The 26548-nt window shown below is 41.4% G+C and overlaps 1 protein-coding gene across 4 annotated transcripts in view; it reads left to right on the plus strand.

The window, feature by feature from the left end:
- The first annotated feature begins 3799 nt into the window (after positions 1-3799).
- FMNL3 (formin like 3) overlaps positions 3800-26548 on the plus strand; it is a 32971-nt gene continuing 10222 nt past the window's right edge. Inside the window, exons 1-13 of one of the 4 annotated variants that reach the window (XM_074225967.1) lie at positions 3800-5981; positions 7875-7955; positions 8204-8280; positions 15419-15502; positions 17678-17833; positions 19697-19805; positions 20183-20259; positions 20589-20682; positions 21031-21105; positions 22417-22527; positions 24615-24764; positions 25286-25387; positions 25977-26253. In XM_074225967.1, the coding sequence (XP_074082068.1) occupies positions 5748-5981; positions 7875-7955; positions 8204-8280; positions 15419-15502; positions 17678-17833; positions 19697-19805; positions 20183-20259; positions 20589-20682; positions 21031-21105; positions 22417-22527; positions 24615-24764; positions 25286-25387; positions 25977-26253 (1627 nt within the window). In that variant the 5' untranslated portion in view covers positions 3800-5747. Of the gene's footprint in view, positions 5982-7874; positions 7956-8201; positions 8281-15364; positions 15503-17677; positions 17834-19696; positions 19806-20182; positions 20260-20588; positions 20683-21030; positions 21106-22416; positions 22528-24614; positions 24765-25285; positions 25388-25976; positions 26254-26548 lie in introns of those variants that run through there. The other 3 variants (XM_074225968.1, XM_074225969.1, XM_074225970.1) reach the window with 3 other exon arrangements.

Here is a 26548-nt window from a genome sequence, read left to right on the forward strand (position 1 = left end):
TATGCAGAATACTTTTTTTACTGTGTTAAACTCATTGCTTCCTATGCCAATAGACAATATTATACATGCATTATTGCTTGGGTGCATATTGTTTGTTTTTATGGGCAGCTTCCTGATTTCAAATCTGGTCTCAGACACTTAATAGCAATGTGATCCTGGACAAATTGCTTCACCCTGTTTGCCTTAGTTTCCTCATTTATAAAATGAACTGGAAAGGGAAATGGCAAAACACTCTAGTGACTTTGCCAAGAAAACTCCAAATGAGGTCATAAAGAGACAGACATGACTGAAAAATAACTGAACAACAACAGCGTGCATAAGTATATGTGTGACAATTTTTATATCATTTTAATACTGTGCTGAGATTAATAATCCTAATTTAATGTCATGTTGTAGATGTCATCATTCATTATATAAATGATAAAATATATATGATATAAATATATTTATTTTATATATACATATATATATAATAGTCATCTATCAATCAGTGTTAGTTGCATACAATTCTAATTAGTGAATACCATGTATTAGGTATCTGTGTAATCATCTCCATTGGGGGTTATTCCTTCTACCAGCTTCAGGACCATATGACTATCTGTGGTTTAGTCTTCTTGGGTATAGTGGATAACTTCTTTCCGATAAGGGTGGGCTGAAAGCAGTCTAATCATAATGGCCAACACCCAGCTAACAAAACTTAAGCAGAATGCCATTCATCCAAGTTTGTTTTTTCTTTTCTACTATTTCTCTTTCTTTTTCAGAGTTAGACATTCTTTGTTTTTTAAGGTTTTTGCAAGGCAGTGGGGTTAAGTGACTTGCCCAAGATCACACAGCTTAGGCAGTTAGTTAAGTGTCTGAAATTAGATTTGAACTCAGGTCCTCCTGACTCCAGGGCTGGTACTCTATCGACTGTGCCACCTAGCTGCCCTCCCCCCCCAGACATTCTTAAGATATTCTTTGTTTTAGTGTGCAAATTAATTTGAAGCAGTGGAAAAAGTAAAAAAAAAAAATGTCAGTTCCCTATCAAATCCATCTAAAAACAATGCTAAACCAGGCTAATTATTTACTGGCAACAGGAGCCCTCCACTCCTCTATCCATCCTCTTTAAGAGTCCCAGCTATTATTGCATCTGCTTGCCACCAGGCTTAGTTGTTCACAAGGATTGTATTTGGTCCCTATGTTTCCATAGAACTTCTCTAATTATAGTGTTAACAATCCCTCTCTTTAGCTTAAGGATATTCTTCCCCCAGAGTGACACACCCCACCTCCCCACTAAGATGTGGGCAATATAATTTCTCATAGCTAAGCATTCAGCTTGCTCTTTTCCTTGGGTATCAACATCTCATACTCAATATGTCCAGAATCAGAATTCATTATCTTTCCCCCAAACATTCCTTTCTCCAAAATTTCCCATTTTCCTGATCCATTCTTGCTGCTTCAGTATCATCCTTGTCTCCTCACTCTTATTTATCCCATAATTTTAGTCTTTTGCTAAGTCTTGTCATTTCCAGTTTCATAGTATCTCTCATGAATTCCCCTCTCTCAGCTCACATCAGCCCCGACCCCACCCCTGTTCAAGTCCTTATCACCTCCCTTCTACACTATTGTAATAGCTTTCTGGTTGATCTTCCTACCTCCCTGATTCCTATCCATCCTCCAGTAAGTTGCTTAAGTGATATTACTTAAGCTTCAGGTCTGACTATGTCACTTTATAACCCAACCCTCTCTTCCACCCTGATTGAGCAAACTATAGCAGCTCCTTATTACCCTTCAGGATAAAATAGAAAATGTTTTGTCTTCCTTTCTTTCCAGCCTTCTTATATACTCTCTCTCTCTCTCTGCCTCCTGGTTCCTCTGACTTTATTCACAATTCAGTTCATATTCTACATTCTACAGAAGTTTTCGAGTTTTCGCAGTGTTTCCTGCTGCTACCTCTGAGATGGCTTTCTATCTACTCTGTGTCTTCTATAGACCTAATTGTTGCATGTGAGGTTCTTGAGGGCAGGGATCAAGTGTTTCTTTTCTTCATATCTCCAAGCTCTTAGTACAAAGCTTTCTAAATATTGAACACTTAATAATTGACTGATTTTGCTTCTCTCCAGCCTCTCCAGCCCTTACTCTTTCCTTCTCAGGTTGCTCTAGGTCTGGAGCAACAAACCGTGCTCAAATCAACTCTGCCATTTTTCCTGAATGTAGTATGTCATCCTGTTTCCCAGTCATTATCCCTATAAATTTCCTGATCAAAATGCCCTTCCTTAATTGTTATTTTCCTGTGGAAAAATTAGAAAATAAGCTTCTTGAAGGTAGCCTGTCTTTATTTTTATATTTATATGCCTAGCACTTCACTAAAATAGATAAAAATTCAATAAAAAGGGGTGGCTAGGTGGTGTAGTGGATAAAGTACTGGCCCTGGAGTCAGGAGTACCTGGGTTCAAATCTGGTCTCAGACACTTAATAATTACCTAGCTGTGTGGCCTTGGGCAAGCCACTTAACCCTATTTGCCTTGCAAAAACCTAAAAAAAAATTCAATAAAAAGTCTTTATATTTTACTTATTCTGCCCATCTAGCTCCCATTCCAGATTTATTATGTATCTCTGTCAGCTGCATCCTTCTATTGCTCTGATAACTGCATCTAGATCTTTTCAAATCTAGAATTCTATGATTCTGGAATTATGTAGAAACCTGGATCAGAGCTTCTCTGTGTTTTAGAGTTGATTGTGAGGTTCTTATTGGCATCAAAACAGCAGTTGCTTCCTATATTGGAATGGAAACTTAATTCTTGAAGAACTCAGTTTTAAATTTTGGGTTTCATATGATGAGGTCCCATAAAACTTCAGAGATCTTTCTCTATTCCATCTATTCTGTTATACATCCATATGTTTCTTGCATCAGTCCTTAATTTGAAGAGTTATTTGCCCATTTTATTTCCATTATCCAGCTATTCCTTAATTTCACTCAGTTGGAAATTTTATTTAACTATTCAGACTCTATAAGTCATAAGTGCTAAGTCAGTTAGCAAGGAGAGAAGCAGAATGGCAAGAGGGAAAGATGCTATCTTCCAGATATAAAAGTTTTGCCTTTTCCAAACTATAGGTGTTAAAGAACAATTAGTACAATATATATTTCCTGTGTTGGAGAAAAGAAATATTACTGCTGTATTCAGTGTTGTTATAAGTTCAATCTGCCTGAAAGTTTTACTAATTTAACATTTTCTAACTTGAAGCATCTCTAACTTAGAGAAATATCCAAACTGACATGGTCCTCCATCCTTTTGAACATCTTTCTACAAGACAATTTGAGGTAACGTTTATAGAAATCTTGGGTAAAGAAAAGGTCATGATAGGTTAAAATACAACTCTGAGGATAATATTCTATTGCATCTATTAGATTAATGGTCATTCAATCTTCTAAGATTTCAGTTCTTTGCAAGCTGGATTGAAAGGGCTTCCTCTCTATGGCCAGTACCATGTCTCCAGTTACTTCACAAGATGGAGAATGCAGTGACCTTAATTAGACAAAAAGTATTTTTTTGTTCTACATTTTATCACCTTTAATCCATTTTCCAGAGGCATTAGTTTTGTTTTGATTTGACCTTTAGTTTTGACCTTCTATTCTTTTTCTAAAAAGGAAAAGTCTGGGAATAGCTAAGTTGGAGAACATTTTTTTCTTAATATTATCCATCGAATTAAAAAGACTCTAAAAATATGCTTCCACACTGATGATTGATTATAATAATAGAATTTTATGAGTTGTTTTGATACCCTAACCATCACATATAATACTGTTCCTATATTTTCTAAGTTCCAAATAGTGGACATTCAGATAAACTTTTCAGTTTAGCAATGGTATGCTTTATGTGTTGCATGTGTGTGTGCATATATGCACGTTGTTTGAGTACCTACTATGTTCAAGGGCCTCTGCCAAGTACTGTTATTCAAAGATAATTTGGTTTGTCCTTGAGGAGTTCACAATCTCTTGGTGTTATCTGGTACTCACAGTAAGTAGAGTATAAAACATGTGTGATAAGTGCCATAAGTACAGTCTAGAGGAAGATCACAGTCATGAAGGAGATATCATTTAAGATGAACCTTGAAGGATGGGTGGAAGGAAGAACTTGATAAAGTTTTATAGAGAAAGCATTGGGCTTGCTTGAGAATTGCAAATAGCACCCTTTGACTGTAGCATCAGGTTTTGGCAGGGAGAGGCTGCTAAAATAGTTTGGAGCCATATTTAAGAAGACTTCAAGGCTGGCTAGGATAGGCAATGGGGAACTGGTGACAAATGGAGCTTTACAATGATTAATCCAGCAACAGGGCATAACTGACTAAATAGATAAAACTGATTTAGAATTTGTGTTGGTAGTAGTGGGAATGGTATAAATTTGGGGACTACCTAAATATAAATATGTAGGGAAAATAAAGGTTGGTTCCAAATGACAAGGAAACCACCCCCCCAGAATGTATGGATAGTATTATTTATGGTAATAATGTATGCCCAACAATTAGGGAAAGGCTGAACAAATTGTACTATATGTTTGTAATAGTCTGTAAGGAATAATTAATATAAAGAATTCAGAGAAACATGAAAAAACTTGTAAGAAGTGAAGGGGATGGGGGCAGCTGGGTGGCACAGTGGATAGAACATTGGCCCTGGAGTCAGGAGGACCTGAATTCTAATTTTGCCTCAAACACTTAATAATTACCTTAATAACTGTGTGACCTCGGGCAAGTCACTTAACCTCATTGTCTTAAGTAAATTTTTTTTTTTAAAAGAAGTGAAAATGAATAAAGGTTCACTAAAAGATCTATGACAACCATATCATAAAGACAACAAAACTTAGGTCAAATACAAGAGAAAATGTTGATGCCCAGTTAATAAAATTAGTGCACATATGCTTTCTGTTAACAGTCAGTTTAGGGGTAGGGACTGAACCCTTAATTTCATTGATACAGGGAATCCCTACTTGAAGAAAATGACAATTAAGAGTTTCTAGTTGACTGAAGGAGACTAGTACTGTTAGGGCACCTAGGATTCTAGGGCCATATGAGACTTTTTTTTTTTAGGTTTTTGCAAGGCAATGGGGTTAGGTGGCTTGCCCGAGGCCACACAACTAGGTAATTATTAAGTGTCTGAGACTGGATTTGAACCCAGGTACTCCTGACTCCAGGGCCAGTGCTCTATCCACTGCGCCACCTAGCCACCCCCATATGAGACTTGTAAAGGAGAGGTCTAATCTGGAACCGAGATTTTTTTGCAGACTTTTTGCAAAGGAATGTAGGCAGAGGTGAAGTTGGGAACTAGAGTTACTTCTGGGATGGAGAAGGTTAGTTTTCAGAAGTTCTGTGACCTAGTATGAATTCTGGAAGTCCAAGGCATAGCCAGCCAGTCATTTTTGACTCCACTTGCTCCTTTCCCTTTTTCTTTCTTACCAAGAAGACCTGACAAGAAAAGGGGGGGAACTAGAGGTGGTGATGGCAGTGCATCAGACCTCTCTAGCCTTTGAAGCTTAGATTATTTGGGCCTTTCTTTGTTGTTAGTGAATGTCTTGGAGAACAGCATGGTGGGTAGAAAAAAACTGTCTTAGAGGCAGAAATCTCTGCTCTATTTTGGTGGAGTGACCTGGGGCAAATTACTAACCCCACTCAGGCAACTTTCCAAGACTCAGACTTGGAAAACTATCAGGCTGCCTTAACAGAGGTGTTTTCCTCATCATTAGTTCCCTGTTCCAGGGAAAAATGGCAGCTTTATGGATCACCTTCTTCCCCTTCCCCTACTCCTATTTCCAAGGTACATTGATGCAAAGTCAAAGGACCCAGGAACAGAAAAGAGGTGGTGTGATCTGTTTTCCATCCAGTCATCATCTCCTAACAGTCTTGAACACTTTTATTTTTTTCAGAGCTCAATGAATCTGCCTCCAGACAAGGCCCGCCTCTTGAGACAATATGACAATGAGAAGAAGTGGGACCTCATCTGTGACCAGGTACTAGGGTCAGGGAAAGAACAGGAAAGAGAGGAAGGGGGGAATTGCATGTGCCAGGTAGGCAAGTTTGCTGCTTTAGTCCTTTGAGGAATTCATTCTTGAGATATCAGACGTTGCTTGACCTAGCTTCAGCAGGCACTTAGGATAGAGATCTAACCAAATGGCAAATTTGCTTTTCAGATTCTGGGTTTTTTGATTTCTCCAGAAAAGTACTGATCTAGGAAACAGTCTTATTAGAGGCAGAGAGTATATAGTCAGCTCTAAACAGATTGGACTTTTTTTAGCTAAAATAGCAGCATTCCGGTTTTTAATTAATACTGAGAATTCCTGGGTCAGAGACAACTCCTGAGTCTTTCTAAAAGTAGGGGATTAGTTTAGGTTCATAACTGACTCCTTAGAATTGATAGGACCTTTCAAAGGATATTTTATTCCTTACTCTGCCAGTAGACAAGTGTTATCCATGACCTGTGCTAGGTCTTATTATTAACCTCTACACTCTAGGGAGTGTTCTATGGCCTGCCCCTGTATCTTAGCACCTTCCAGGTCCAGAAATCTATGACATCTGACCCTCTGCTTTGGTTAAAAATCCATTATTTCTGCTCTGCTTTGAGAAAATGTGGAGAAACCCTGGTCAGGATTCCCTTCATTATTGAAAATGGTTATTCCTCAATGTTATTTTCTCCAGGTCAAATGAGTTCAATTCGCTTACATATTTCTCATGGTTATTTTATTCTATTGCTAATTATTTTCATTGTTCTTTCCCAGTTCTTCACATTGGATGCATTGTTAAGGATTTGACTAGTACTGACTAGAAAGAGATGATTTTGCTGTTGCCTTCTAGGAGGTGTTATTTCTCCCTAGTCATTTGGGATTATTTTGACATACATATACTATATTAAGAGCACAACACCTAGAATCAGGAGACCTGGATGTTAGGTTCCTCTAGACTAGCTGCTCAGGAAGTATTAGGTTCCTGCTGGCTAGTCTATCCTTACCCGGGGTGGAAGACATGGATGACAAGTTCTCCTAGATCTCTGTTTATTGAACCTAATACAAGTGCTTAAATATCTTCCCCAGTCCCATGGCACTCTACAATCAACCAGTAAAACAAGGCTCTAGTACTAGAGGACACCAGGTGATGAAAGTTTACAGTACTCCCACACACAACAGTCCCTCGCACCTGGATCCAAATTCTGGATCTGATATTTACTGCCTATGGGTGACTTGGAACAAATGACTTATTATTGACTTGTAGAAACCTACTGAACAGGAATGTTATATGGAAAGTACTTTCTAAGCCTTGAAGTACTACATAGAGTGAGCTATTGGATACCTAGATAGATTAGATAGGTAGATCATTTGAAACTGAGCAAAAAAGAGATGGTACTAGCAGGTAGTCCTTGGGTTCTCAAAATAAGACCAGGTTGCTAACACAGGTTTCAGAGCCTGGAAGTTTAGTTTAGGAGACAAGATTTTTGTAAACTATGCCCCACTTTTCTCTATCTCTCAGGTCTCTGACTGACCTTGAAAAATGTCAGGAATTCTTAAAAACTCTATTTTAATTCAGTCAGCAGTGTTGATTGAGTTCCCATGTGTGTAGAGAATTGTACTTTACACTTTGAACAATAAGACTGAATGTCCTGATGTTTTTGATTTGGCATCTCAATGTTAGAGGTTAAGGAAGACAAAGACTCTTCTCCTTGAATAGCATAAACATGAACAGTTTGCAATAAAGGGACATATTGATGGGGAAGGGGAAATAACATTTTGGGGAAAAATATGGTATAAGAAGAAGAGATGAAAAAGATCAGAGAATGGTATGGGTGATGTTGGGAGGACTGATTCCCATAAGGAGGACTATGACTGTTGTCCTTTCTGACATTTTCTGTGCAGGAGCGATTTCAGGTGAAAAATCCTCCCCATACTTATATCCAGAAACTACAGAGCTTCCTGGATCCCAGTGTGACTAGAAAGGTAATGTACCTTTTACTTGGGGTTTGGGGTTCTTGTTTTTGTGCCTCCCATGACCTTGCACACTTAAAAAGAACATTTTCATTTGGGCGTTTGGGGGAATTGATTTGAAGGGAGAGGATTTGAAATACTGTTACTTTTTAAGAAATACTTTAAGCCATTGTCCTGGAATGCTGTGCTTCTTGCAATATTCTTGTTCTACAAAATTGGGGTGGGTCCTTTGGGAATGACTGAGAATTTGATGTTTGTAGAAGTTCAGGAGGAGAGTCCAAGAATCGACCAAAGTGCTGAGGGAGCTAGAGATCTCTCTTCGGACTAATTACATTGGGTAAGTTGGACTGCTTCTTAATGTCTACAAATGGGACTGGCTGTTGCAGGTGGGTGAATTCACTTAGAACTGGTTCATGAATCTCTTCTCCAACCTCTGCATAGAGGAATGGGACTGTTCCTGCCATGGCTGTTTGCTCTGAACTCCTTAGTTACAGGCTGTTCATTTTCTGGTTTCTTTCCCCATAAACTCTGCCAGCTAGTGACTAGATAATACTGGCAAGCTGAGGTCTTTCCTAAGGTCTCTTCTTCCTGTATTTTTGTGTCTAAAATATTCCCACAGCAACAGAGCCTGAAGTTTGCCTGTGGGGTGTAGGCAAGGTTTGAGTCAAGAAAATCCAGAGAAGCCTCAAGGGAAGTTCATTTCCATTGAGCTAGAAGCTGGGGCCTGCTTTTAAAGGCCTAGAAACACTAGGGCTACATGTGCTCCAGGATCATTTGAGAAAGATCCTTATTTGGCAGAGCTAATCTTCCTAAAGAGAGGTAATATTTCAGGTCCAGGAAGGCTGTTCTTGCAGATCCTGGAGAGAGGGTCTGGTTTCCAGACTCTGTTCTGCTAACTCATTGAAATGGTACGTTGGCACTGAACAAGTAAGACTAGGGAGCCTGGAAGTAATGAGAATGCATAGAGTGACTGTTTTAGGTGAAGTTAACAAGGAAAAAAGCCTTTACTGTGTCAGAACTAATGAGAGGCTAGACCAGGAAGGATGTAGAACAGTTAGCCCTGAGGTAGAGCTGAACAGAGGAGATAAAGCAAAATAGCCTTAGACTAGAAAGGCCATTTGGTCTGAAGCCATTACTCTAAGGAGAATCTCTCTGTAATATCCTTAATAAAAGATTGTTGGGCCTCCTCCTTAATGACTTTCAGGAAAGAAGGAGCTCACCACTGCCCATGATTCCATTTTAGAACAACTGTTAATTGTTAGGAAGTTTTCTGTTATCAAGTTGAAATTTACCTCTTTACAACTTACACCTTTTACAGCTCCTAGTACTTCTCTCTAGGGATAAATCAAACAAGTCTAATCCTTGTTTTATATGGTAGCTTTTAAAATGCCAAAGATAACAGGTGAAATATTCCACATCCCCCAAACCTTATCTTCCCTGGGCTAAACATTCCTAGTTCTTTCACCAGATCCTCACATATGAATTCCTCTATCAATCATCCTGGTCACCTTCTTTGGATCTTTTCCTGCTTGTCAGTTTACATATATATATATATATATATATATATATATATATATATATATATATATGTATATATATATATTTATATATTATTACCAGCCTTCCAACTTGATTGGCCATCCTATTCCCTCTTTGAATGCACATTTTCTTTGCCTTTCCACAAAGCTAAAAATTCATTTCTATTAGCCTTAGTATTTGTAACAAACCTCGGATCATTCTGGACTTCTCTTCAAATATATGGGGAGAAGGGGCATGCTTTTAGGGCTTAGGTGGAGACCAGAGTAGGACTATTGCCAGCTCTGTATTCCCTGACTTCCTGTGAGTAGCAGTGGAAAACCCAGTGATGTCAGATGCCGACTGTTGGCAGGTAGCCATCCCCTCATTTATTGGCACTCCATATATGTCTGGGTGGCTAATGTTGCCCACAGTTGGCAAGAAAGGAAGCAGGCAGGACACCTGGAGGGAGTCAGCTGCCTCAGGGACAGGAAAGACCATGGAAGAGTTCCTGTTCTTGGTAGCTACAGTCCCTACCTTGGTAATTTCCAACTTACACTGTCAAAACAAATATTGAAAATAGTTTTGGGGAACTTAGTGATCTAATTTATTTGATGAATTTTTTAATGTTAGGTTGGGAAAAGGATCCAGGCAGTGAGTTTGGTGTTAATGTTCCTGATAAAGCCTAATTACCTGAAGAGATGCAGATAACTTTTACAGATCTAAGTGTCCCCTACTCACTCACACCCATGCTCATCCTGTCAAATGCTTAGAGAATTAAGTTGCTTATCACTGCTTGCATTACTCCAAAGAGCTCTTCCTTATCCATGGCTTCACTTGTAGTTCCTATGAAATTCCTATTGCACACAAAGCAAAGACCTTAGCAAGTGATTTTTTTTCCCTTTTTTGAATTCTTATACTAACAACCTTTTAAGCTAGAAAGGAGCTATGATTATCACAGGGTGGCTTTTGAGCCCTTGTGAATCCTCTGCAAGTCATCTGGACTCAGGATTTGTCAGTAGTTGGTGGAAAGGACCATATGATCCAGAAGCCTCTGGGACACTGGGCTCTGATATTAGAGCCTTCTCCTTTTCTTTTCTTTTTTTTTTTAGGTTTTTGCAAGGCAAACAGGGTTAAGTGACTTGCCCAAGGCCACACAGCTAGGTCATTATTAAGTGTCTGAGACCGGATTTGAACCCAGGTACTCTTGACTCCAGGGCCGGTGCTCTATCCACTGCGCCATCTAGCTGCCCCCAGAGCCTTCTCTTTATCCTTTTTCCAAACCATGGCCTGTTTTCTTCTCCTGCCACCAGAATGTGGTTTGCTATTTGGACTCTGGGTTCTGGCAGGTTAATTTTCATCATATTGGCTCAGAACCAGACTGTCACCCCATTTCTCAGACATTTCCAAACCAGGCAACTGTGTGTGTACTCTCCAACTCCCTTCCCCTCCTTTCTAACCCTAGCTTTACTTTATGTATTATCCTCCCCTTTTAGAATATAAATAAGCAATTTGAGGTCTAGGATTGTCTTGTTTCTCTTTGACTTCTCAGGAATTAGCATTGTGCCTAGCACATAGTAAATGTTTCTCCTTTTCAGGACACTGTTCTCTTTCTTGATTTTCTTGCTATTTTTTTTTTGACTGTTCCTTCTCAGTCTCTTTTACTAAAAGATCCTCTTCCACAACATGCCCCCTAACTGTAAATGTCCCCCAGTGCTCTGTCTTGGCACCTCTTCTCTTCTTTCTCTTGGTGACCTCATTCACTCACATGGGTTTAATTATCACCTCTGTGCTGATGATTATCTATATTTATAGCCTGTGGGGGTGGGGTAAGGGGAGACAAGGAAAGAAAAAGAAAGATTGGGGGGGGGGGAGACACTTTTCTGGCAATAGAAGGCCTCTCAGAAAGAGACTAAGCATGGTGACACTTGATATGCTGGTCTTCCCTGAGCCAGGGATGATTCATAGAACTGAAGGAAGAAATTCAAGTTAAAAAGAAGCAACCTCAAAATGTAGAAGATGCTTGTGATGCTAGATTAATCAGTCAATCTATAAACCTGTAGTAAGTGTCTACTGCATACTAGGCACTGTACAAAGGGCTAGGGATCGAGAAGTCATCAAAGATCACCCCTGCTCTCAAGGAGCTTACAATCTAATGCAGGAGACAACCTGCAAACAAATTTATACAAAGCAAACTATATATATGATAAATAGGAAATAATTAACAGAAGGAAACCATTAGAATTAAGAGGAATTGGGGAAGGTTTCCTAGAGAAGATAGGATTTTGGTTTAAGACTTAAAAGAAGCCAGGAAGTCAGAGTGAAGGAGGGAGAACTTTCCAGGCATGGGAGACAGCCAGAGAAAATGCAAAGGAGACAAGTGTCTTGTTCATGGAACAGCCAGAGACCAGAATCACCAAGGAGAAGAATACTCAGTGGAAAGTAAGGTGTAAAAAGACTGGAAAGGTAGGAGGGGGCTAAGTTATGAAGTGCTTTGAATGCTAAGCAAAATGTTTTATATTTGATCCTGGAGGTGAGAGGTCGCCATTAGAATTTATTGAGTAGAGAAGTGGGGGTGACTTGATCAGACTTGATCAGTGGGGGTGACTTGATCAGAAGCTTTAGGAAAATCACTTTAGTGATTGGATTAGAGGCGGGGAGAGACTTGAGGCAGGCAGACCCCAAGCAGGATTTCGCAATAATCCATGAGTTGAGGGGATACAAGCCTGTACTATGGTAGTGGTGATATTAGAGAAGAAAAGCCCTATATGAGAGATGTTGCCAAGATAAAATGATAAACATTAGTGACTGGTTAGATATTGGAGGTGGGAGAAAGAGAAGAATTTAGGATGACTCCTAGGCTGGGGAACTGGGAGGATGGTGGTGTCCTCTCTAGCAATAGGGAAGGGGGGGAGGTGGGAAGGACTCATGGGGAAATTTGAGTTCTGTTTTTAACATACTGAATTTTTTTTTCTTCATTTTTTTTTATGTTTTTGCAAGGCAATGTGTTTAAGTGGTTTGCCCAAGGCCACACAGCTAGGTAATTATTAAATGTCTGAGGTCAGATTTGAACTCAGGTACTCCTGACTTTATCTACTGCACCACCTAGCCACCCTGACATATTGAATTTTAAGAAGGCTACTAGCCATCTAGTTCAAAATGTCTGAAAGATATGAGATAGGAGATCAGCAGAAAAATTGGGGCAGTATTGGAGATATGTGAATCAACACAGAGATGGTAATTAAAATGATAGGAGATGATAAGATCACCAAATAAAGTAATATAGAGGGAGAAGAGAAGAGGATCCAAGACAGGAGGACCTTATGGGATAATGAGAGAGTGTGTCTGTACGTGGGGGAGTATTGAGAGGATTAAGGAGGGATGAAAAAGTTTGGAAGAGCCACCATGGAGAGTGGGATAGTGAATTGGTAAGGGAGGTGTATAGTAGGATTTCCTGGCAGCAGTCGGGGCCCAATTGAAGTTATGTAACAGAAATTTATAGTGAACCCAGTCAGGATGGTTATGTGATTTTCTTCGTCTTCATTCAGCAACACATGTCTAGGAGTGTAGGTGACAAATAGTGGGAGTAATCCAGAGCTGAGGCTTGGCTGAGTATAATCAGAAATGGTAAAGGGGGCAAGGAAGTCAAGAGAGGAGGATGGTGTAAAGTTGATTTTTTTTTCACTAAGAGGTCAAGATGGGGAAAAGAGGAGAAAGTGACTGTTGCAGGGAAGATGGCCTGGGAGAGGACTGAGAATAATAAGGGATTGGAAGTCCCAGTGAAGATAAAAAGCATAGGACTTTGTAAGGGAAGGCAGAGGGAAAGGGAGCAGTTATTGTTGGATAAGGGGATTTCAGAATTCTTGAACATGGATTTATGGGTGATGGCAACATCAATTAATATAACCATCTTTATGTATAGTTGAGGTGGTATGGAGGAGTGCTTTGTGGAAAGTGAGTAAGTTGAGGGACTGTATTGTCTGAGGGAGTCAGTAGGTATGTTGAAGTCCCCTAGAATGATTCTTTAATGATACCACATTAAATTATTGATCTTTTTTATTAAGAATTCTCAAGATGAAATAAAAGAGATGAAATTAAGAAAAACTTGCAAAATGAGATTCAAGAATTAGAATTAAAGCAACTATAAGGGGCGGCTAGGTGGTGCAGTGGATAAAGCACCCGCTCTGGAGTCAGGAGTACCTGGGTTCAAATCTGGTAATAGACACTTAATAATTACCTAGCTGTGTGGCCTTGGGCAAGCCACTTAACCCCATTTGCCTTGCAAAAGAAAAAACCTAAAAAAAAAAGCAACTATAAGAACTTATTTGTTGGGGTGGCTAGATGGCACATTGGATAGAGCACTGGCTCTGGAGTCAGGAGGACCTAAGTTGAAATCTGGCCTCAGACACTTAATAATTACTTAGCTGTGTGGCCTTGGGCAAGCCACTTAACCCCATTGCCTTGCAAAAATTAAAAAAAAAAACTTAATAAAAAAAAGAGGAACTTATTTGTTCTTATAACTCAGTTATAAGCAAAATATAACGTTGGACTTCAGATCCAGTCCTCTTGCCATAAAAGACAGCCCCTGGGATGGTTGGTGCCCAGAGGAGACTCCCTGACTAGCATTTCAGGAGTCTGAGCTGTGACCGCACATCTTGGACTAGGAAGGCATGAGATTGATTTGGTGCTGGTGAGGACAAGAGAACAAAAGCCAGAGATGGAAGGAGAGAGCCGGTGCCCAGGGAAGTGCCCTGCAGGACAGGGGGAGCTGCTGGGTTGGACAGCCAGAGAGCTCTTGAGGCCATGGGGAGGGTGCCACCAGGGACAGAAAATGGCATTTCTGGGCCTCCCTTCTTTGGTGCTCTTTAACCTCTCTTCAACATGTCAAGGGCCTGAAAATAGCAATGGGAACTCAGACAGGAAACGAGATGGGGGTGGGGAGCTGGAGAGCAGACAGACAGGAAATGGGAGGCCTGTCAGCCCCCCGAGAGGAAGCTAACCCAAGCAGCTCTGGTGTTGGCTTGAGCCAGCCGGAGGCCGCTGCCAATGCTCCCAGGCTGGCTTTTTGTAGCACGCCGGGCGTGGCCCGCCTGGTGGTGCCCGGTGTCCAACCTGTCTCCCCCACCCCACCTTCCCACCAGAGAGGAAGCTGGAGCTGGCAGAAAGTTCCACACATCCTGAACGAAGAGAAAGCCCCTAGAGGGGGGAGCTCAATGGGCGCACTGTGTGGGAGCGATTCTGTCCCTCGGCTTTGGGGGTCCAGGCCCCAGGCTTTTGAGGCCTATTAGTGACATATGGTAAGATGCTCTGCTACTGCAGCAGAGAGCATCGAGGGATTATAGACTTGCTGTTTGGGGCCACGATTAGACATTTTAAGTGTCGTGTCTTGAGCCCAGAGAGAGAGAAAGAATAGATTTTCCCATTTCCAGGATATTAAGTAGAACTGAGGGCCAGTGAAATAGGGCTTCTTCTTAAGATCTTGGCTATCAGAAGTTTCCATCATATATAGAAACCATCCCTTCTCCCAGCTGATCCTTCTGGATTGTTCTGACTAGTAAATGTCCCTAATTCAGGTTTCTATGTTGTTGTCCATCCCTGGCCTGGAGAAAGCAGCAATCTGGAGCATAGATATCTGAGTCTGACCTGAACTAAATTAAAATATAATAGGGAAATATTTGTCATAATAAATAAAAATACAGTAGAACATAGATAATGTAAATATATGGTTTTCTAAGTGGGTATGCAGCCAGCAGGGATCCTTTTGAGTTGGATATCATTTTTCTAGAGGCTTCTGGAAAAGGGGCTGGTTCCTTCACTGGGGGCAGTCTCCATGTGGTGACTTCAGGGAGATCCCTTGGAGAGGGTCCTGACTATTATCACTGATGTTCCCTACTCCACCCTCACAGTGCCCCAGCTTATGAAGAAGCACAATGCTGAGTGTCTGCATTTCCTGTCTGCAGGTGGGTCCGAGAGTTTCTGAGCGATGAGAACAAAGGGCTGGATGTGCTGGTGGATTACCTGTCCTTTGCACAATGTTCTGTCATGTGAGTATAGCATTGAAGTTAGGCCGGAGAAAAGGAGAGTCTGGGACAGACACCACCTGGCCTCGAAGTTCTCTCTGACTTAAGCAGGAGATGACTTCTGGGCCTAGAGAAAGACTGGATGGAGAAATGCTTTTGTGGTCAAATTGGGTTTTTTTTTTAAGTGGGAGGAGGAGTGCTATTACTGGAGAAACTCTGTCCTACCATTCAAATCCTAAAAGTTCTTATGGAAATTAGATTATAGAGAACTTAGCAATACAGGTAAGCAACCTTTGTTTCACTTGAAGTGACTGAGTATATAATTTGTTACTTGGACTTCAGAGATCATTGGAACAGTCCTTAGAGGGGGTTAGAAGTATCTCTGATTGAGATGAAAATAATTAATTACTTCCAACAATTGGAATCTTTCCTTTAAAGCTGGCTGGAGGTACTTTGTGACAGTGGGAGAAGAGTTGTTTGTTTTCCTTCCTCCCTATGTATTCTTTTCAGTGGTAATTGAGATAGAAAAGGGCCTGAATCTGATAGTTTATATGGAATTTGATGTTGAATATAGTGACAATTCCTAAGAAGTGAAAACCTACCTGGTAGCTGAGAGAGTATAATGAGAATAAGAATAATGATGATGATAACTAAATTTTTAATAGTACTTTAAAGTTTGAAAATTGCTGTATATGTTAACTCATTTGATCCCACAATATGAGGTAGGTATTGTTGATAGTCCCATTATACTTGAGGCCAAAGAGAGGTTTTGACTTTTAAAGGTCTTTGTTTGTCAACCTAATCTTGGACTTTTACCCTTTACATAGTCCTTCCCTTTATATATGATCAATTTTAGGGGTCTATATTCCAATGTTCCTCCTACTTATCCCTTCAACCTCTCATTTTTCCCACTCACTCTTTATTTTTATTTATTTATTTATTTTTAGGTTTTTGCAAGGCAAATAGGGTTATGTGGCTTGCCCAAGGCCACACAGCTAGGTAATTATTAAGTGTCTGAGGCTGGATTTGAACTCAGGTACTCCTGACTCCAGGGCTGGTGCTCTATCCACTGCACCACCTAGCCGCCCCCCACTCACTCTTAAGAAAAAAAAAAGAACCAGCAGATTAGTTTAACAAAGCATTTGACAGCAATTTTCAAACTAGTGGTTGTCCTTTTCCCCATGAACATTTCAGGATTCAAAAAAATTCAAACTTAATTTGCTTGACTGTCAAGCTTTAGAAATCTACTGTGTCTTAGCCACTCCAGTCCCTGAAGTCTACAATTTTTGTTTTGATATTGGTATTCACCCAACTAGATTCTATATTCCTTGCTCTAAGAAGGCTAGAATTCCCTTATAGATGACCACATTGTGAGAATTTGTTGTTGCCATTCAGACATGACTGAATCTTCATGATCATATTTGGAGTTTTCTTGGGGCCTACTGAAGTGATTCTCTTTTAGCTCATTTTACAGATGAAGAAACTGAGGCATACAGGGTGCAGTGACTTACCCAGGGTCACATAGCTAGGAAGTGTCTTTAGCCAGATTTGACCTCATGTCTACCTGACTCTAAGCTGTCATTCTAACCACTGCATCACCTTATCTGCCCCATTAGTGCCAGGCAAAATCTGCTCTCCTACATAGAGGTAAGTTCAACCATGTGGCTGTCAGTCATGATCACTCTGAGGATTTCCAGCCCCTAGAAGTATGGACAGCAGCTCTGAGATCTCTGGCTTGTCATGGTACCCTCATTCTTCTGCTATGCCCATAGACAGAAGTAGCTCCAAAAGGAGATTCCCAGATCCCCCCCGGAACCGTAGCCCCATGTTCAGACCCAATACTCCACCTTGCTGCCAAGGCAGTTGATTTTACCATAAGGCCATCACTTTGGATTTAGAACAGAAATGGATGTCAGAGGGCACCTAATCCATCCACCTCATTTTACAGATGAGGAAACTAAGGCTCAGAAAGGTAGGGTGACTTGCTCAAGGTTCCACAAGTAATGAGGAGCGGAGCCAAGATTTGACCTCTGCTGTTTGCACCCCTTGATGCTGCCTCACTGTCTAGACTTGCTTGTATGTTGCTATCTGCTCTCCTGGCCTTTGCTCCTTGTTGCTAGGGAGACATGATCGTGGAGGCTGTCTCCCAGAGCCCTGTCTGAGTCTCTTCTCTGTGTGCATGCATATGTGTATCTCCAGGTTTGATTTTGAGGGTCTGGAAAGCAGTGACGAAGGTGCTTTCGAGAAGCTGCGATCCTGGAGCAGATCTATCGAGGATCTGCAGCAGCAGCCCAGTGCCCTGGCAGCGCCTTTTGCCAACAGCCTTGCTCGCTCTGCACGCCAGTCTGTGCTACGGTATGTATAGGTCTTGCTGTGCATTCCAGGCTGCTTTCCTCTTCCTCCTCCTGCCTCTGCTCCTCCTCTCTCTCCCCTGTGAGTCCAGAGCCTCGGGGATGGCAAGGAGCACTCATGGCCTTCCCTTTTCTCTTTCCGTCTCTCTGCTTCCAGGGCTCGGCTCTCTTTCCCTCTGCCTGACAGTCTGTCCTCTGGTTTGTGCTCTCTCTGTCCTCCTGGTTCTGCCTAGCAGTTTTGTCTTGGGTAAGTATTTGTTCCTATGACTGTGCCTGCCCTCCTCTGGAATTCTTCTCCCTCTCATTACATCCCTGGGAATTTGTTTCTTTCCTTGATTCCTTTTTTTTAATCCTTTCATAACCCTATTAGCCATCTTCCATAGAGATTCTTCTTCACATGTACTTGTGAGTTCAGGGCCCCCTTTCTTCCTGGTGTTTTTCTTCTGTTGGCTAGCATATGTCCTTCCTTCATTCTGTTCTCTTTTGGCTTTTCTGTATGTTTTTATACTCCATAAGCTTCTATAAGCCCAACCAACCTTCTTTTAACTTCTTCCTTTGATTTTTCCTCCCTCTTTGGGGGACTTTTCCCTCCAAATTACTACAGATATATACATATATATATATATATATATGTATATATATATATACATATATATATATATATATATATATATATATACTCATGAGTCTGGGATGTTTTAGAGGGCCGTCACATCTAGAGATAGATAGAATGACATAAAGGACAAATCAAATTAGCCTAGTGATTATTTCCCTTGGTTTCTTTTTTTCTCCTTTCTTTGACCTCTGCCCATCTCATGCCCATACTGCTCTCCAATGACCTCAATGCCTCATCATTCTTCCTAAAGCCTCCTGAATCTTTCTCTGAAAGATGCTATATATACTGCCAAATATTTTTTTTTGGAATACTTTGTAAGAAATTGAATTTCTGGCCTTGAAGCTGAAGTTTTGCTAAGGAGGTATATGGACATCCAGAAAGTAAAGGTCAGATGATGTATAATCACTGGGATGCCTGCTTCTGGTACCTTGAATTGATGTTTAGCTCTGCCTTTCCTGGGATATCAGAACCAGAGTGATAAGCAAGAGATTCAAACTCTAAAGACTATGTATAATGTGTGGTAATGGTGAGTTTTCCTATAGATTAAGACCTGGGAAGCTAATCTCACTAGATTAAGCAAATTGGTCTTTGGGAATGAAAAAGTAGTAAACTGAGAAATGAGATTATTCCATAGATTTAAGAACATTGCCCTCACCAGCACTTGAAGCTGTCTTGGGACTCAGTATTCTTAATCCTTCAGAGATGGCTGGTTAAGAAGTCATTAGGAATTGAAATACCTTGGTACTTGGGCCTAGACTCTAAATTGGAAATTAGGATAATTATCTGTTAGGGAGAAATTGGAAACTGGAGGAGTTAGTTGCCTCATTCTCATTCACAAATGGCTTGGAAGATTAATTTACTGTCATTGATGTAGTTTGAGGTTCCTTGGAGTAACATGGAGTAACACCTGCCAATAATGTCAACACTAAATGTTTAAGGACTAGACTTATGCTGTTTGATTCCAGAGAGTACAAACAGAGGCCCTGGCCATGAGTTGCAAAGGACTAAAGACAGGTTTGATGACAGAAAGCACTTCTGACAATTAGAACTATAAAAAATTGGAATGGTCTGCCTTCAGAGGGGGTGACAGTGGGGGTGGGGTTCCTCCAGCAGAGACTGGACAACCACTTGTTGATCAGGTACACTATAATGGGGTTTCCTATTGCGTGTGAGTTGAATTACTGGATGGCTACTGAGGTCCCTTTCAACTTTCAGATTTTGTTATTTTGTAAAGTCTCCTCTCCTCCCCAGGTACAGCACACTTCCTGGGAGAAGGGCCCTGAAGAACTCTCGCCTTGTCAGCCAGAAGGATGATGTCCATGTCTGTATCCTCTGCCTCAGGGCTATTATGAACTACCAGGTAAAAAAAGCAGCTCTGACCTGCTTGGCCTTTGGTCCCCTTTGTGGTGGGGGTAAAGTAAAAGTGACTTTAACTTAGTGAATGCATTTGTCAAACCAAAATTCTCCTTTGAATCCACTTCTTTCCTTAGTTATTTGAAAAGATCTGGTAGTTGCTAAAGTGGTATGATCTCTACCCGAAGTGCACTGCTCTATGAACATCGTTAATGAGCCAACCCTTTCCTACCTTAAAAAAAAAAACAACTCCACATTTGGCTATAGCTTTATATCCTTCCTCATTTGAAATGGAGGGGAAATAGCAGAGATCATTTTTCCCCTTAGTCCTGATTGAGCATTCACTTTGTGAGCTACTCATCCTTCTTTTCTTTTTCCCTGCAGTATGGATTCAACCTGGTCATGTCCCACCCCCATGCTGTCAATGAGATTGCCCTCAGTCTCAACAACAAGAACCCTAGGTGAGGGCCCTCATCAGCACAACATTGTGGAGACCTCTATGTCCTTGTCCCTAATAAGAAGCTCCACTAGATGTCTACTCTAACCTCACCAAGGAGCAACGACTAATTTAGAGGAACTTTCTTCTAGTCTGGGGCAAAAACAGGAGCTATCTCTTCCTGCCTAAGCTACAGAAGCTTAGTGTGAGAAAACCTTCTCCCACAGCTGCTGCAGTAGTGCATCATCTCTGGGTTCCCCTGCTCTGAACTGCTAGTGGTTTACATGAGCCTTTGATGGTGAGGCCCAGAGGAAGGGGGGGTAGGACCAGAGTATATCTGTCTCTCATCCCCAGAACCAAAGCCCTTGTTCTGGAGCTGCTAGCCGCTGTGTGTTTGGTGAGAGGAGGCCATGAGATCATCCTTGCTGCCTTTGACAACTTCAAAGAGGTCAGCCTCCTACTTCTGCCTGTGGGTGGGAGAGAGGGAACCAGACGTCCCCTGGGGGGGGGGCGGTACAATTTGACTGCTGGAGCTCTTGTGTAAGCTGTGGCTGCCACCTGGAAAATGGACCTTGCCCTCTAGGAGGACCCAGAAGTTCTGGGCCTCCTGTCCTAAGGGTTTAGAAGTCGACCTTTCTCAGGTCTTGGCCAGAGAAGTGCACAGCCACCTGGGCCATCCATCCCAGCAAGGTGAAATAAGAGAACAAACCTTTAGAACTTGGGTTTCCTTATCCTAAACTGCTTCCCCTCAGCCAGTGGGAGTATCCTCGCACCAAGACTTGTATGTTCCCTGCAGGTGTGCAAAGAGCTCTACCGCTTTGAGAAGCTGATGGAGTACTTCCGGAACGAGGACAGCAACATTGACTTTATGGTGAGGACCAACGCTGGCTTGGTAGGGCCAGCACCAGCGTACATATGCCTCTATGTCCCAAGCATTTGGAAGAGTCCAGACAGCCTTCAATTTTTAGAAATTCCTCTGGCAGCCCTTATTGTAGCCCTCAATGCAGTCCGAGCTCCTTGAGGGCTGCCAGACTGCCTCCTCCATGGGGCTTTCAGAAACCCAAGGATGACAGGACCGGGTCTCCCAGCTTGGTCCCTCTGTTCCTGTAGCTGTGTTTTCTGTGCTTCTGCTCCCAGCTAAGTAAGGTATTTTCACTTACTTAGCTTTCTCTTCTCTAGGCATTCTTTTTTTTTCTTTTTCTTTTTCTTTTTAGCTTTTGCAAAGCAGTGGGATTAAGTGGCTTGCCCAAGGCCATACAGCTAGGTAATTATTAACTGTCTGAGGCCAGATTTGAACTCAGGTACTCCTGACTCCAGGGCCGGTGCTCTACCCACTGTGCCACCTAGCCGCCCCTTCTAGGCCTTCTCTTTAAACCAGTTTTTTCACCAGTTACATTATAAAGATGGCACATATTTGTTTGCATACATTTTACATGCCATTTATGTGTTTTAATATGCTATTTAATCTCCCAAGGATTTCAAGTTTTCAAGTTAAAACATTTACTCTTCAGAATAAGATGTGTGTGTGTGTGTGTGTGTGTGTGTGTGTGTGAGAGAGAGAGAGAGAGAGAGAGAGAGAGAGAGAGAGAGAGATTTCTTATTCATTTATATTCACTGACCCAGATTCCTATAATATATGTAATGAAATACAGAGCTGAGAACATTTGGGTCCCATTTTACATACCACTTTTCAACCAGTTTTAAATATCATTGATATTAGTTATCTTCTTTCTCGCTGTTTTGACTTTCTTCTATCCTCATATCCTTTCATTTTTTAGGCCGCCATCAGTATTCCCATCAGTATTCCTGTCTTCATTTCTCTAGACCTCCCTCACCAGTTTTCCATTTATTTAGCTCAAATTAACCTCTTCTTGTGAGCCTCCTTTCTGCCTCTCAGTTCTTCTGAAAACTTTCCTTGATGAAAGAAGAATAAGGAAAGACTGGGCTCTCAGCCACACCGAGAGTCAAACATTATCTCATTTGACCCTCACAACAACCCTGGGAGAAAGTTGCTCTTGTTATTCCCATTTTACAGAAGAGAAAAAATGGCCTTTGTTAGTGAGAACACATTAAAACTACATTAATATGAACCATAAATAGCAGAGTACCTCTTGGATTCTCTCCTCTCCACTTTGTTTCTCTGGTTTTCTCCTTCATCTGCTGTCTTTTCCCCCTTCTCCAGGTGGCCTGTATGCAGTTCATTAACATTGTGGTACATTCAGTGGAAGATATGAATTTCCGAGTCCACCTACAATATGAGTTCACCAAGCTTGGACTGGAGGAGTTCCTGCAGGTGAGTCTCCAGCCAGTGTTCTTCTATTGCTTCTTGTGAGAACATCAGGCTGCAGGATCTGCTCCAGCTTTTTGACTGACCCTGTAGACAATTTGAGGCTATGATCAGTCTGCTATAGAAGGTTCCCCTACCCAAATAGTTCTTCAATATGACCTCAGTTTTTAGGGATGGGAAAGAAAAGAAGGAAGGAAAGAAACATTTCTTAAATGCTTGATGTGTGATTACAAATGTTATCTCTTTTGTCTTTTGCCACCACCAGATTTTATGAGGCCTTTCATAACGAACAAATTCCTCTTCTTACCTCTCTTCCTTTCCTATTCTTTCCATCTTCCAACACTCACAGAGACCTGGTTACAGGTCTACCTAGCCTTTTTTTTTAGATCTTCTCTCATAGTCCCTGACTTGATGGCCCCTGAGAAGGAATTATTATACTCCTTGTTCCCTGTTGCTTTTCTACTGTCATCACTCACCGACCTCTCCTCTTTTCACCCAATATAGATCCTAGGGGATCTAAAAACAATCCTCTGACATTTTCATTTCTTTCTAAGTCAGTTCAGTGCCCCAGCTCACAGCCTTCCTCTACTGCCACTCTCCTAAGGGACTTCAACATAAACATTAATATTTCCTTGAGCATCTCAATCTACTCAATTCCCATGATCTCTCCCTTTGCCTCTGTCATACTTAGGTATGGCTCTGTCCTTGATTTTTGTACGTTATACACAAATGTTCCAGTTCCATGATCTGACATACTCTTATCCAGTCATAGTCATAATACCTTGTTTGTCACCTTCATGGTAACCCCTTATCCTTCCACCCCTCAGGACTTTCCAAGGTCATCATCTGTGCTCTTGGACAAACTCTTGTCCCTGTCCTTTACCCTTCAACCATTTAATTTCTGCACTGTCCTATATTCTCAGATCTGTTACTCCTTTTCCTTTTTGATACTTATGCTTTACCACACCTCACTCTACTTCTCATGTGCTACTGAAGAGCTGGAGAAAGTCATTCAGTGATGTTGACTTAGCACAACTCAACTGAACTTTCACTTCTTTTATTACTCTTTCACCATAAAAGCCCCCCCCAAAACAACATAAAAAAACAAAACCTATATGTTCCTCCCCTCAAGAAACTTGTATTCTAATGAGTGAGACAGCCCATAAATAACTAGGTATAGATTCACGATATTCAAAATAAATCAGAAAGAGGGGAAGATTTAATAGCTGTTTAGACCAGAAAAAGTCTGCAGAAGTATCACTGGAGCTTATTCTGGAAGGAAGCCAAAGATACTTAGAGGTGACATTTATATATGGCAGAGCCTTCTAGGAATGGAAGATAGAAAACTCAAAACAATTACAGAGAATAGATATGGAGTATTGGATTCAAGGAACAAGCTTCCCATACCTCCCCTTCTCCAATTCTTGTCAAATGAAGATCTTGCCTCATCCTTTGTAGAAAAAAATTGAAACCATTTGCCATGAGTTCACCTTTTAACTCCTTGACATCCTCCTGCACTATTTCCTTTACTCCAGATTCTGATCAACAGGTGGGACTTCTCCACAGCAAGATGAAACTTTATACCTGTGCCCTTGATTGTATTCCCTCTCATCTTTTCCAGCAGATAGCTTCCACTGTTATCCCCCTTTTCTATAATCTTCAATTTCTCCCTATCAATTGGTTTCTTCCTTGCATGCTCGAGGTTCCCCCATCCTTAAAACCCATCACTAGACCCTATCATTTCTACAAGCTGTTGTCCTGTATCCTCTCTTTTCTCAGCCATCCTCCTTGAAAAGTGTCAACATTAATTGCTTCCATTTCCTTTCCTCTCACTTTTCTCTGAAATTTGACTTCCAACTTGATCCCTCAACTGAAACTATCTAAAGTTACCAGATTTTTTAATTGCAATATCAAATGGCCTTTTCTAAATCCTAATCCTTTATCAAGATTCCTTGTCATCCAGCCATGTCTAGTAGTCCTCTCTATTTCAACATCTGTTATTCCATTTATCTCCATTTATCTTTCAGAACTTTCTTGTCATTCCTCAACTCTGTGCCTAACTCTCTATCTCATATTTCCTGTTTCTTTCCCAGAAATCAAGGCATACAGAGAGTGAGAAGTTGCAAGTGCAGATTCAGGCATACCTAGATAATGTATTTGATGTTGGTGGACTGCTAGAGGATGCTGAAACCAAGAATGTGGCACTGGAAAAGGTGGAGGAATTAGAGGAGCACATTTCCCAAGTAAGTGTCATATCCTTTGGCTGCCTGAGACTAAGTGTAGGAAGGTTTGAATTTCAGTAGAGTAAACTATAACCTACCACCATCTTAGAATGGATTTAAAGCCCAAGGGCTAGCCCTCTGGTCTCTCTCCCACATCTTCTACACTGGGAAAAAAACTGAGACCAGTCTTGATCTCCTTAAACTATCTCAGACCACAGCAGATGATGTGGAAATGAACCAGCCATTGGGTGCTAAAGGTGCTCAGTTCTAGTAATCAAATGACCAGTCATACCAAGATCACCCATAGAGTTGTGTCAGGGCTGTTGGCCACAAAGAAAGACCTTTGGGGATGCCCAAGGATTTTAGTCCTGTGGAGACTTTTCTCTCATGCTTGTGTTTTGGGGGAGTGACCTGTATTTGGCACTGAAAGATGGATTCAGGATTGAAGCTCAGTTTTAGCTTGGGGATGGCAGGGGCTCTGGGGAGTACTTTTCAATCCAAGTTCTTTTGAATTCCTAGATCTACTTTTTTCTTTCCTTTAGTTATCTGAGAAGTTGCTGGATCTCGAAAATGAAAATATGATGCGGGTGGCTGAGTTGGAGAAACAGCTACTCCAACGGGAGAAGGAGCTGGAGAACATCAAGGTATTGGGAGGTGGTCAGAATGATGACCCTTTTACTTCCCCCACAGTAGATAGAATCACCAGGCCCAGAGTGGGTCATTGTGTGATTGTTAAATGAGGAGTCAGTGATGATCAAGTTATCTGCCAACCTAGGACCCTCCTCACCATGCCATATGGTCACCTTATTCTCCCTAAGCACTACCTAGAGCTGCTTGATGATCTGGGGGAAAGGGGGAATGGAGGCCACTGAGTCCAGGTGTCATAGAGAAGGAGTGGCCTTGTCATTCCATTTCAAAATACATCTTTTCTGGCCTGCTGTCTGTATTTATCTGATTCGGTTTGCATTAATTTTCATAAAACTATGTATGAAGTCAGTTCCACTCTTTCAGAGTGTAGCTTTTGTTCTTTTTATCCCCTTCTTTCCCCTTATCGTGCTCTAGACTTTTCCTGTTCATCTTTTAGCAGCTTTGCTCCTCTGAGCACCCTGAGACTGATTAAGAATCTCTCAGGTAGAAAATCCCTGAACTGGGGCCTACCTTGCCCTAATGCTGGTCCCAGAGGCAACTTCTCCCCATGCTCTGCTCTATCTCTTTCACCTGTCTGCTCTGCAGGAGACCTACGAAAACACAAATCATCAGGTACACACACTTAGAAGACTTATCAAGGAGAAGGAGGAAGCATTTCAGCATAGGTGCCACCTAGATCCACATGCTCAGTCCTTGGCATCAATGGGCAATGATCTCAACAGAGTGGGCCCTACCGAACTCAGTGAGAATGTGTTTCCATCAGACCTCGACCTAGTAATTCCACCGTCACCCCCAGAAGAGACACTGCCCTTGCCCCCACCTCCAGCTCCACCCCTCCCACCTCCAGCACCCCCACTGCCAGGTAACCATGTCCTTGAGATGCAGTGAGTTCCATTATTTAGGAGGGTACCTAGGGTAGAAACCAAGTCAGTAATGAGGAATGGGGGGGGAGACTTATTAATTACATTTTTAAACAAAGTAGACATTGCAAAAATGATGATAGAGCTATGAGGTTAGATAACAGACCTATGAGGAAAGGGTGAAGAACTAGAAGTCAAACAGTTGAGTGGAAGATGTCAGGATTGTCTTCAAAGAGACTGACCCATTACCAGTTTTGTCTCCATGGACAGAAAAAGAGGGAAAGGAGAATTTCAGTT

This window comes from Macrotis lagotis, chromosome 2 (assembly GCF_037893015.1).
Source record: "Macrotis lagotis isolate mMagLag1 chromosome 2, bilby.v1.9.chrom.fasta, whole genome shotgun sequence".
NCBI lineage: Eukaryota > Metazoa > Chordata > Mammalia > Peramelemorphia > Peramelidae > Macrotis > Macrotis lagotis.